Raw genomic sequence first — 13,152 nt, forward strand, 5'->3', positions numbered from 1 at the left:
CCCAAAATAGATTAAGGATTCATCAATATAAAGTATAGTTGCAAGAAACAATTAAAAAATGAAGAGAGAGAGAGAGAATTAGGGATGGCAATTTTTCCCTGCCCCTCCCGGCTTCGCCCCGTGCAGGTTTTTCCTGCCCTGCAAAGGTGGTGGGGCGAGGATGGGGCAAGATTTTAGCCCCGCACCACGAGACGGGGTGAGGATGGGTTTAAACTTTTTAGACCCACTCCGTCCCGCCTCGCGTTGCTAAGGGTTATAAATGTAAATTTTTTTATATCCTAAAACCCTACTATTTAAACAAACATATTAATATTAGCTTATTTTATTCTACCTAATGTGGTTCTCTACCTTTATTTTGTTATGTATTATACTATAATATTTTTTTTATGATTGTCTTGTTAAACACTTGGATATATTATTCAATTTTTTCTAAAAATTGATTTGATTTGATGGGATTAATTTTGTTGTAATTTCAAGTATATTTTTATCAATGAAATAGGTTTCATTAAAAAAATTGTACTAGTTGTAGGGCAAATTAATAAAAAATAGAGTTTTATGGGGTAAGGTGGGGCTTCACGGGGCCCCAAGGGGCGGAGATGTGGTGAGAAAGTTTTTCCCATAATGTGAGGCGGGGATGGGGCAAGACAAAAGCATGCGAGATGGGGATGAAGATCCCATCCTTTGGCCCCGCCCCGCCTCGCCCCATTGCCATCCCTAGAGAGAATAGCCACTTTTCAAGAGAGAATGTGAGAGAACAATAAGATATTTATAGAAAATAATGTGAGAAAAAAGTAAAAATAAAAAATATTGTTATAAACACCACATTATCCAAGTCATGTTATGTTATATAATAAAATAACATTATATTCTTATAAACTATCTTTATATAATGCTATAGGATAACATCTATGAAATCAAAGAGAAGATAGAAAAAAATAAAAACTTAAAAACACAACTTAATCACATCAACCCAAAGTAGAGTTCCAAATAATACAAAAACTCTTCAACTTAAAGTAGAGATGCAAGAAAAATAAAAAATAAAAATAAAAATAAAAATCCACCAAAAAATGGAAAAATAAAAATTTTAGAGAGAGATAGAGAGAAATAACCTTATGTGTCTAGAAAAACTACTTATAGAATGAAATAAAAAAAAAAAAATTGTAAATTTTTAGTAAGGAGGGGAAAAGAAAAGCCAAAAATAAAAGAAAATAAAGGGGTAGAGGAAAAGAGATATTAAGATAGATGGTAATGGGAAGATGAAAAGGTAAAAGAGATGGGAAAAGTTGAAGAAGGTATAACACTAAGTTGAGAAATTAATAAGAAAAAAAAAGTTTAAAAAAAAAAAAAAAAAGAATGTTGGAGATAGGTGGATGATGTGACCGCTGATATGACTCAATAAAAGCGTAGTAACAATAAATACTACATTTCTTTTAGATATATAATAATATATAGATTATAGATGTGTTTAGGATTGTGAAAAATAGAAGATGTTGGTGCCTTAACATTTGAAATGCCCCTCTCAACAACCATGTTTTTATCTCACACTATAACAAAAGAGAAGTGCTGATTACTCCAAAAATCATACAAAAGCTTACTTCATCTGCAAGCCCATCTGAAATTTTTGTTAAATGTTTCAAACTGTAACCTTTTGTTTTGTTTTATTCTTATTATTTTTTTCAACATTAGTTTTTTTTTTTAATTATATATATATATATATATATGGTGGTGGGCTGGTGGGGACTGCCATTGCCACCAAAGATTAATATGCTAACCATGATCTGACCCAATACCTTTGTGGAGTTTTATTTATTTTTTTCATTTTTTTTTTTTTTAGTAAACAATAATACTTATTAGAACACACATAAAAATAATAATATTAGTGTTTTAAATTAGGTTTATAATACATTATATAACCAGAGTATAACTATAAAAGGACCTAACTTTGTAGTTATAGACTAAGGTTATAACCCTTTGTGGAGTCTATAAAGCTAAAACTATTATATAAAAGGAAGAAATGAAGGAAAGAGCTAAAGTTCTACCAATTTTATTGCAATACCGCATTCATGACATAATTAATATATTTTTAATTATTTATTAAGTGTTTAATGGACACATTATTTTGTAAATTGTATGTAATAAAATTTATAGTATTTCTAACATAAAAATAAAATAAAAAATTTCAAAGTTGCATACCAAAAAAAAAAAAAAAAAAAGAGAGAGAGAACAATTAGACAATAATAAATGTGAATGGCCATAAATATCCCACCCTCGCCACTATAACCTTTCCTCCACTTTGGATTTGTTTCAAATATTTCATCACAGTTACAAGGAAAGTTAGCATATTTTACCCTTTAATTTTTTTATAAAATATTATCAATGGGGGTAATGTCAATGGTGCCAAATGACTTCTCATTATTCAGCTCCCAATTTTGTTCGTCAGTGCCAATGCTTAGGTCTACACCTGCACTAACACAATTGGGTGCAATTCTAAGGATTTGGTTTAAGTCCAGTGCATCCAATGCACTGGACCCGGTCAAATGGTGACACATGACAAAAAGTGAGTACATGTCATCATCTTAATAGGTCCAGTACTACTAGACACTAAACATAAGCCTAACCTCAATTTTAATGCTATGAGACAAAATTTCACAACTTATTAATGTGATAAATTGTGATCGGTACAACATCATTTTCTCATAAGTCCACATTAACATCATTTTTATCATACACCAATAAAAACACACTATCTTAACAACTGTGAAGAAGTTGTATTTTTTTTTTTTTTTTTTTTTTTGTTTACTAGATTTTATTGTTATTTACAGATTCAGACAGGTCTTGTAATCAGCTTGACTGGAATGAGAAAACGATCTCATCATGTTCAGCCGAATTCTGCAAGTGCAAGTTTGCTAAGCAATAAAGGCACATCAAGTTAGGCACGGTTAGAAGTAGGACGGTGTATCTCAAGCATTACGTGACTGTTGTTGATGCACTAACCAAAAATAAGATAACAACAAAACAATGAATGATGACCTCAAGCAACAGAATTAATAAGCACGTGAAATTGAGTAAAAGCTATTAAAAATTTATCAAATGCAATGAAGGAATTCATATATTCTCAAATGACAAATCACAATCAGAGCAACAAATGGCACCATCATGATGTGAAGTTGCAACAAACCCAACAGTAAAATTTGAAGTTTTCCTTCAAAGGGAATTACACTTACACTTGCAGCTTTCTTTTCCTATACCATTTCATCAACTAGTCTGTCATATACAGTTTTCACACACTTATATAATAGAACACTTCATGAACACAGTGTAACCAGAATTGTCTGCATTTTACATTTGCTGTGAATGCCAACTTATTAAGGCTAAAGATGCATTAACATATTTGATCATGTGTGTTTTTTTTTTTTTCCAATCCAAACCAGATTGATAAGACCAATGATGTTGCTTACCAATTATGCTTTGCAAGGAGCTGGTGCCTGGAAGGAGATGCATCAGGCAGTAGAAATTTGTAGCTATATTTCTGTGAAGGATTCTAGCAATTCAGTTTCTTGCTTTCAGGTATTGTCCGTTTTGTATTTCAACCCTATCTCACAGTGTTTCCCTAGCTACTTTTTGACCACTACTTCGCAAATAGCCCAAGAACGTAGAAAAATGCTAAACTGCTACAAATTTTATTATAAAATGCTTACAAATAATAAATAAATATTGAATTACTTTTCTGTGTTCAATGACACATCAATTTGTAAAACTTATTATATTTAGTCATTTTGTAGTATTTTAGACAGTAATCTAAAAGTGTATCTAGTATCAGATCATTTAAAATTTTAAATGCAATAACTTTAGGATCACAATAGCTATCACAAAATTTTCACAATTATTGAGATGGCATGTTGTTAATGGTAAATAACAACGTGAATCAGTGATGAACTTAAATGAAAACCGTTAAAATCTTTGCCAATTCAAATGTTGTAAAAAATGTGGTCGTGAAAAATGTGGTTGTAGAATTACGGCTTTAAATAATGTGACAGTGAACATGGTTGGATTTAGGAAATAAAACCTTAACCACATAATAGTTTCTCTCCATTAATATGTTCACATGCTATGCTAATAATAAAGCGGTGGTGAGAACTGAAAACAGATAGCACGCCTCCTTTTTAGCACTACACTCTTGTAGTTTTTGCAATTTCCAAAAGGCATTATTGTACTTGTCCTCTGCACCCTTTTGGTTTCTCAAGAATGATCAATTGCAAATATAGAAAATTGATTCTTGCAAAATGTGATCAACGTAGGACCCTTTCTCAAATCAAATCAAGCTGAGTCGAAAGAACCCGTGAACCGTGAAATGGATATGGTGGTCTTAATTAGGTTTTATCTTAAGTAGACAAATATGTTATTCGACTTCGACTCTTGTGTGTGTGTGTGTGATTTTTTGACTTCGAGTTGAAGTGGCATCAAACAAGTACTTTTGGTGTAGTGTCCAAAATGTGCACTTAATACTCTCCCTAGAAAGTCACACAATGGTGTTTTAAGACTGTTTCACTCTAGTTTCCAGGGTGAGCTAATCAACATGTATACTCTTGGAACAAACAGACAAGTTCATATTAGACCCATCTGAAAAATCCCAGAAAAGTTTCTTAATCGCTATCTCAGCTAAAATGTTTGCAAAAAGGCCACTGCCACATGGCTCTATATTCCTTTGTCACATTCATGCATTCCTCAATGCAGCAAGGTCAGAGCACATCCGGACATCCTCATATGCCTAAAGGCATATTGCCATGTTTTGAAGCAGATTTCTCCTTTGATTTTAATTTTAATTTTAATTTTTTTTTGCATCAAAAGGAATGATGATAACCCATCACTCCCTCTTACGAATTGCTTTTGGGCCTTTTAATGCAGTTATAATATATATAAAATTCACTTTACGTAAAGGATCATTGAGATTTGAGACCATACTTTTTGAGTAGTTTTGTTTTGTAAATTAATTTGGTAAAAAGATCGTTCTTACTGGCTTTGGATGGATTTCCAATTGGTAACTCTCTCTAGAATCTAGTTTAAATGTCAATGTTTATTCTTCCATATATGAAATGGAAAATTCATGCTTTAGTTGCCAAAAAAAAAAGTTGCCAACTCATTAGTCTATAAAGGGATTGAGGTAAGAAACACCCAAAACCACAGTTAATTTCACTGGTTGTTAACATATTATTAGCTAAAAAGCTGGAGTCTCACGGGCTGGTCTGTTTTTCTAATTTTGTACAAACAATTGTCACTTTCTGCTCAAGCCCACCAACAAGAATGAGGGTCTCAATCCATTGCCAAATTCTTTATGTTTAACCCTATCCAAACCTATTCTTAATTTTGCTTAACAGATACGACAGATAATGTGTTAAGAGTTCCTATCCAGAACAAATTTGATTATGACATTTTTTTTTTTTGAGAAACCAGACCCGAAGGCCATGTATTAATTTGATTTTTTTTTTTTTTTTTTTGATATTGACATTGATCATGAATATAGTGAAGAATGGGACCCATTGTTTATTATTTCTTTAAATTTATCTTTTGCTAGTGGCAATCACTATTTCAAGTCACATTCTTAGAGCACTTTCACAATTTCATCCACTAAAAATCGAGTTGAATCTTGTATAAAATTATTGTTGTGACTTGTCATCATTGAGGTGATATTCCAATATTGCAACAAGTAATCGTGGAACAATCACAACCAACAGTAAAACTTTTATAATTTATTACAAAAGAATAACATTTATATAACCAAAAACCATTTCAAAAGCTAAAAGCAAAAAGATACACAAAACTATTGACCTCTAGAATAGGTCAAAAAATATTTTTCTCATAAAGAAATTATAATTGCAAATGCATTAAGATGCACCAACCCCTATAAAGCCTAAAGGGTGTTTGTTCTTAGTAAATGGCTTTAAAGACCCATTAACGTGTGTTTGAGACAACCATTTGGAGGTTGAAGAAGAGTTTCACCTTAGAAGACAACTTTTATAGAATGAAATTATGCTTTTAATACAATAGAATTGAGTAATAATTAATAATTATGCCTGTGTAAGCTTTAAGATGACAGCTTTGGATTGTAGTCATTTTTTTATAGAATCCACTACACAAAGTTGGTCTTCATTTTTATTCAATTATATTGTATTTATTCTCTCTCTAAATTTGGTGCTTTATTTTTTTACTATATAATTAAAACCATCTTTATTATTAGATACTAATGGCAGCCGTCTGACCACGAAAATGATCTTTATGAAAAGGACATTGACAAAGATAGAATATTATAGGAAACAGAAAACACGTTCGGCAACAAAAAAAAGGAATACTGTAAAGTTTTCAATTCAAGAAAAAGAATGAATTCAATGCAAGAAATAATGAGATATGTTAGGTAACATATTGTTTTCTTGAAATTTTAATGAAAGGGTAATGTTTAAGAAATTTCATTAATTTTATTATTCTCTGAATTTTCAAAATTAATGAGCTAATAAAATATTGAAAACGATCCCTTCAGTTTTCAAAATTTTAATGTCGAATAAACTTTTTAGGGTGGTACTTATTGAATTCGGTAAAGGATGGAAACATCCAAGAAAATTTGTTAGGCCAGCATTTTTGCATTATTTAAAAAAAAAAAATCATAAAGAGGTTGAATTAGGAAATACTTATCCAACGCATTAAGTATACAATTTTTTTTTTTTTTGAGAAGATACATATATAAAATTAAAATAGATAGCGAAACGTGAATTTAATATTAAAATTTTGAAATCAAGAGTATTATAATTTAATTGGTTGATACTTTTGGTGTTTTTAATGAAAATATCGAAGATTAAATTCATCCACCCTCAACTATTGAATTATAAGATTCTCAAAATAAATAAATAAAACTATTGAATTATAAAAAAATATTAAAAATTTAAAACAAAAAGAAATTTCTAAATCCTTATTTTGTGATAATAGCATGTGATTTATTGTATAATATTGACATTTTAAAAACTTGCAATTATCATTGGCATAGTGATAATAAGATAAGAGTGCTATTGACTTTTTTTTTAGAGATAGTTATAACATGCTGCTAACCCCGCAGCTTGAACATTTTTCCTTTAAACTCCAAATATTTTGTATATAGAGAGATGTCAATTCAACTATAAGACATTTGACTTGATTTAAATTGAAACTATTGAAAATTTTCTATTCAAAAAAAAGAAACTATTGATAATTTCGAGAGATGAAATTAAACATTATAGGAAATTTTTTTTTTTTTTTTTGTGTGGACATTATAGGAAATTAAAATATATATATATATAAATACTGTGTTACAGGGGTCCTACCTATGCTCCTATTATAATTAAATTGAATTTAAAAATAGGAGGTTGTGTGTCCAGTGTAGTGTGTACTCGAAGAATGAAGATGAATTTAACCCCCCAAAAAAAAAAAAGCAGAATGAAGATGAAGGGTTTGATTCCTTAAAGAAGGTCAAGGACCCAACAAAGATTAGTAGCTGAGGTTTTGTCTGATATGTTTAGGGTCAATTCAATTGAAGAGCAGGAAGAACAATCAAACCTCCCATTATTTGTGGGTTCTTGTGGGTCAATAGTTATTGCATAGAGACATCAACTCAAAATAAGGTCCATTGACTCTCATTCTTCCTTTGGATGAAATGATAAAGAGGGCACAACACAAGCCTCAAGTTTCCATGCAGTAAATTATTCATATCTTAGAATTTTGAAGAGGAAAGGAAATCCCATCTTCTCTTTTTGTCTTCTCAGAAATATCAGTCTTTTGCTTCACTTGCATTTGCAGGCCATTGTTGACTTATATTGTAAGCCATGAAGCAAGGCACACCTCCACCACCACCACCAACAGCATCCACTACAACAACAAGAAAAAGAAATGAATGCAACATGTCACCGTCCACAACCCCATCTCGCTTAAGAGCTTCTCCTAAAGCTAAACCCAAGGACTCTCCAATTCCAAAGCCTACACCACCACCATCAGCCAGGAGGCCTCTTCTTCTGACCAAGCCTAAATCCATTGACCACTCTTCTCAAAAGGGTACCCAAGTTGTGGACTTTAACAAAGCTATGACTCGCACCAGTACTGGAAACCGCCATGTTGTTGAGCAATTTGCTCGGCCACGCCAGCTACGGTCTTCGAATCCCAGAAACGAAGATGACTCAGATGGGAAAAACAAGGACTTGATTGAGAATTTGCAGTCTGAGGTATTGGCCTTGAAGGCAGAGTTGGATAAGGCTCAGAGTTTGAACTTGGACTTGCTTTCACAGAACAAGAAGCTCACTGAGGATCTTGCTGCTGCTCAAGCAAAGATAGCAGCTCTTAGCTGTCGTGACCAGGTGAGACTTTCTTATGAATTTATCGACTTTTTAATTTTGTTACTGCTCTAGATGCTAATTGCAAATTTTTGTTTCAAAATTTAACAGGAATTATATTTATACACACATAAATCAATCATCACTTCAATTATTTTGTCAAATGTTCTTAAATGTTGCTAACTTTCACTTAAAACATGCAATAAAAAAACAATCTTGTACCAGTTTCATACAGAATAAATATGAGGGTCTTAAAATTTTCAAGTAGTATAACAATTTTGAGTTTTTTTTTTTTTTTTTAAACCCCATCTCGCTTAAGAGCTTCTCCTAAAGCTAAACCCAAGGACTCTCCAATTCCAAAGCCTACACCACCACCATCAGCCAGGAGGCCTCTTCTTCTGACCAAGCCTAAATCCATTGACCACTCTTCTCAAAAGGGTACCCAAGTTGTGGACTTTAACAAAGCTATGACTCGCACCAGTACTGGAAACCGCCATGTTGTTGAGCAATTTGCTCGGCCACGCCAGCTACGGTCTTCGAATCCCAGAAACGAAGATGACTCAGATGGGAAAAACAAGGACTTGATTGAGAATTTGCAGTCTGAGGTATTGGCCTTGAAGGCAGAGTTGGATAAGGCTCAGAGTTTGAACTTGGACTTGCTTTCACAGAACAAGAAGCTCACTGAGGATCTTGCTGCTGCTCAAGCAAAGATAGCAGCTCTTAGCTGTCGTGACCAGGTGAGACTTTCTTATGAATTTATCGACTTTTTAATTTTGTTACTGCTCTAGATGCTAATTGCAAATTTTTGTTTCAAAATTTAACAGGAATTATATTTATACACACATAAATCAATCATCACTTCAATTATTTTGTCAAATGTTCTTAAATGTTGCTAACTTTCACTTAAAACATGCAATAAAAAAACAATCTTGTACCAGTTTCATACAGAATAAATATGAGGGTCTTAAAATTTTCAAGTAGTATAACAATTTTGAGTTTTTTTTTTTTTTTTTTTGGATGAAGAGGGAGTCACTTGGGGAGTACCAGAGCCCTAAATTTAGAGACATTCAGAAACTAATTGCCAGCAAATTGGAACACTCAATTGTGAAAAAGGAGCCAATCAATGAGGTGAATACTATTCAAAAACCACCACCTCCACCACCACTAGCAATGCGTCCGATTCCCAAAGTCGCAGATTTAGAAAGAAAGGCTCGGCCTTGTACATCCTTGCCACCACCTCCACCACCACCACCACCACCACCACCCCCACCTCAGCCCTTAGCTGGTGTGGCTACTACTCAAAAGGCTCCAGCACTTGTAGAATTTTATCACTCATTAAAAAGGCAAGAGGGGAAGAAGAGAGACTCTCCAGGATCAGGGAATCATCATAAACCAGCAGCTATTAGTGCACATAGTAGCATAGTTGGAGAAATTCAAAACCGTTCAGCACATCTGTTAGCTGTAAGCATTTCAATTTCCTACCGATTAACTGCTTGATTTATTTCTACTCATACTGATTCAGTTTGAAGTTTGAACCATTAATTAACAACTGATTATGATTTCCAGATTAAAGCAGATATTGAAACTAAAGGAGATTTGATCAATGGCCTTATCCAGAAGGTGCTAGCTGCAGCTTATACAAATATAGAAGATGTCTTAAATTTCGTAGATTGGCTTGACGCAGAACTCTCATCATTGGTAATTTATAAAGCCTTTTGTTATAATTAAGATTCTGCTTAATTTAATAAGAGCCGATATATGTTTACATAAACATCTACTCTTTCCGTTACTTGGAAACTCTATTTTGTAAGTCTCAAGGTACCTTAGAAGCCGTTGCCCCTATAGGTATGTAGATGATAGCTAGTCAACGTCTATCAAACAGAATGAGAATAACATTGGGCCAGAGTCCAATATCATTGAGTTTGGCAGATTTTCCCTATTTGAACCCCACACATTCTCTCTCTTGTATTATTTTTGGCCTTTATGGCAGTTATATATGTCAATCTATCATTTTCTGGAGATTTGGAAATTTACACCTAAGGCATTATTTCACCTAAGGGATGCTTAATTATTTGAGAAATTCAGATTCATGAATAGGTGCATCACTTTTTCCATGTCATAGTCTTGGTTAAAGGCATACTTACAGCAATTGTATGTCTTGTGATAATTGGATTTGCATCACATGCAGTCTCAGTTTGATGCATAATGTATGTGACCAGCTTTGAATCATTTTACTATTTTGGACCTTGTGTACATAATGCTAGAATGCTAGTAATTACTATAATATGTGTGGGGACAATGTTTAACAGCATTCTGTGATGATCATTTGTTTCCTCCACAGATGTGCTTTTCCTGTGCATAGTGCTAAGATAGCGTTTCTGAAGATGAGACATTTTTTCTTTTATAAATAAATAAAGGCATGATTTATGGAGGACATTTACTGTGGTGTTCTGGTTCTGTAAGAGAATTGCACATTGGCAATAACATTGACTCTTACCTTTCTATATTTTTCTTCTTATTTTTTTTCCTCTCACATTTGACTTATATCCTGTCTTTACAGGCTGATGAGCGGGCTGTGTTAAAGCATTTCAAGTGGCCAGAGAGGAAAGCTGATGCCATGCGAGAAGCAGCAATTGAATATCGTGGCCTTAAACTGTTGGAAAGTGAGATCTCTTCCTATCAAGATGACACTAATGTTCCCTGCGGGGCTGCCTTAAAGAAGATGGCCAGCTTACTAGACAAGTAGGAACTAAGTGAAATATGTTCTAATTCTTTTATCAATTCATAATCATATTCATACCCTTTTATCTAGTCAGAGTGTTGATTTTCCCCTCTCTTGTCTGATTGTGCAAGGTCGGAGCAGAGAATACAAAGGCTGATCAAGCTGCGAAATTCAGTTATGCAGTCTTATAAGGAGTACAAAATTCCTACTGAGTGGATGCTTGATTCAGGAATCGTGAGCAAGGTATGCTCTTCCAAATTACCAAGTGGGAAAGTTGGAAGCTATGTCACTATTACTGCACATTCTTTAAATTGTAATAAGGTGTATTGAAATTTTTTTTTTTTTTTATTTGTACAGATAAAGCGGGCTTCCATGAATCTCGCTAAGATGTACATGAAAAGAGTGACATTGGAGCTTGAGTCCATTCGAAATTCAGATAGGGAATGTGGTCAAGAATCTCTTCTGCTTCAGGGTGTGCAGTTTGCATATAGAGCTCACCAGGTAATCCTTACGTCAGCAGTTTCTGTGATCTCAATAATTTTGAAATATAAACTGGAAAATTCTCAAGTCGAAAAGGTAAACATAGCGATCCCATTGGAAGCATGTGAAGAGTAAGGTCTGTGGTGATTAGACCTCACTACATTTTAGTTGTTAGGCACTTAGGCTGTCTATAAAGTCTACCGAATAGGAACTCAGTTTCCTCTAGTCCAAATCTCCTTCTATGGGAGTAAAACTGCCAGGTTGGCAGAATTAGATTAATTTCTTTTCTTTATTATTTTACTATTGTTTCTTTTCCTGCACATGACTTTCAGATATACTAAAAAGGTTGTACCCAGTGCATTAAGCACCCACTTTTGCAGGGTATAATATACTACAAGGACAAAAGTTTGCAAATTAAAAATGTAATATTTAATGAATACAGTTGAAAAGCCAGCAACAGAAGAGATAAAAGTAATTGTGATGGTGCAGTTTGGCACTGATTTTAGTTTTTTCAAACTTAAAATTCTTTGCAAACTTTAGTAATTGTTTAAATTCATAAAGCATGCTCTTGTGAGCTTAGCTTGTGATATGGAATTTGTTTTTCTTGGATGAAAATTGTGAAAATTCTTCTTCATTCAGTTTTGTGGTATGCATGTCTGCAGTTTGCTGGTGGTCTCGATTCAGAAACATTGTGCGCTTTTGAAGAGATAAGGCAGCAAGTTCCACAATACTTAGGCGGGTCTCGAGAATTGTTGGCTGCCATACCATCATAACGAGCCATGTGAAAATTACAACAACTAAATCATGGATACTCAGCTGATAATAGATAAAAAGATCAAATATACAAGTTCCTGCGGGTAGTGAATGAAATGTCCTTGAGAAATAATCCATACTTCAGTAAGATGATGCGATTCCAAACTGGATATCACATGGGCTTTTCAACTGTCAAAGTTCCATTAGATTGACTGACTGGAGTAATTCTATATTGTTGTAATACTATGGCCAACTCATTTTGGAGGGATGTACTGTTGTACTAGATGCCAGTGACAGTGAAGTTTGTGCTGGCTAAAGCAGTATTCAAAGTCCAAACCCACAAGAATTTTGGGAGGAATTAGGGCCTAGCTACTTAGTTTGTATAAGCAAGGTGTAGTTTGAATTATATAAAGCCCATCATCAATTTGGCATGTTACCAATACCATTATTTTTTGACATTTCAACAAAAAGCAACTGTTGAACCATTCTATTAAAGAATGTATTTTGTGAAGCTCCTATTTGTATGCATGTTAGTTGTAATGACTTCTATATGTGCGTGGCTTGTTCATTAGTACTGCCTTCTGGTTCGTTAGGCTGGTTGGCAAACTTGTGTCTTATTTTTTGGCTGGAGAAACTTTTGGTTCCATCATCAGATTCAGATCGAGATATCATTAAGATAGTCAATGAGCTAAAAAAAAGGCATGTTGGACAATTTATTATTAGAGCATCCGCACCCGTGGGTGCAAAATACAAAATGTGTATTTTGCACATATTGATGCTAATGCTTTTGGTATATATCAATGTGAAAGGCTGATTTTTTTAGCCTAACTTTTTGGGCTTTAAGGCTCAGCC

General features: G+C 33.5%; 1 protein-coding gene across 1 annotated transcript; it reads left to right on the top strand.

The window, feature by feature from the left end:
* The first annotated feature begins 8,652 nt into the window (after positions 1-8,652).
* LOC111996500 (protein CHUP1, chloroplastic) lies at positions 8,653-12,811 on the top strand. The gene is made up of 7 exons (XM_065766461.1): positions 8,653-9,082; positions 9,369-9,806; positions 9,912-10,043; positions 10,906-11,087; positions 11,199-11,310; positions 11,425-11,568; positions 12,210-12,811. Exons 1-7 carry the CDS (start codon positions 8,813-8,815, stop codon positions 12,318-12,320), a joined length of 1,389 nt encoding a protein of 462 aa, XP_065622533.1. The 5' UTR covers positions 8,653-8,812; the 3' UTR covers positions 12,321-12,811.
* The last annotated feature ends 341 nt before the right edge of the window (positions 12,812-13,152 follow it).

The sequence above is a fragment of the Quercus suber genome, unplaced genomic scaffold (genome assembly GCF_002906115.3).
Source record: "Quercus suber isolate HL8 unplaced genomic scaffold, Cork oak 2.0 scaffold_24, whole genome shotgun sequence".
NCBI classification, from domain to species: Eukaryota; Viridiplantae; Streptophyta; class Magnoliopsida; order Fagales; family Fagaceae; genus Quercus; species Quercus suber.

What these genes read in the sequence shown, in the direction of transcription:
- LOC111996500 (XM_065766461.1), top strand. Translation starts at nt 8,813, where the DNA reads ATGACTCGCACCAGTACTGGAAACCGCCATGTTGTTGAGCAATTTGCT. An exon ending in ATTCAGGAATCGTGAGCAAG is followed by an intron (nt 11,311 to 11,424) that starts GTATGCTCTTCC and finishes TTATTTGTACAG; the next exon opens with ATAAAGCGGGCTTCCATGAA. An exon ending in TTGCATATAGAGCTCACCAG is followed by an intron (nt 11,569 to 12,209) that starts GTAATCCTTACG and finishes GCATGTCTGCAG; the next exon opens with TTTGCTGGTGGTCTCGATTC.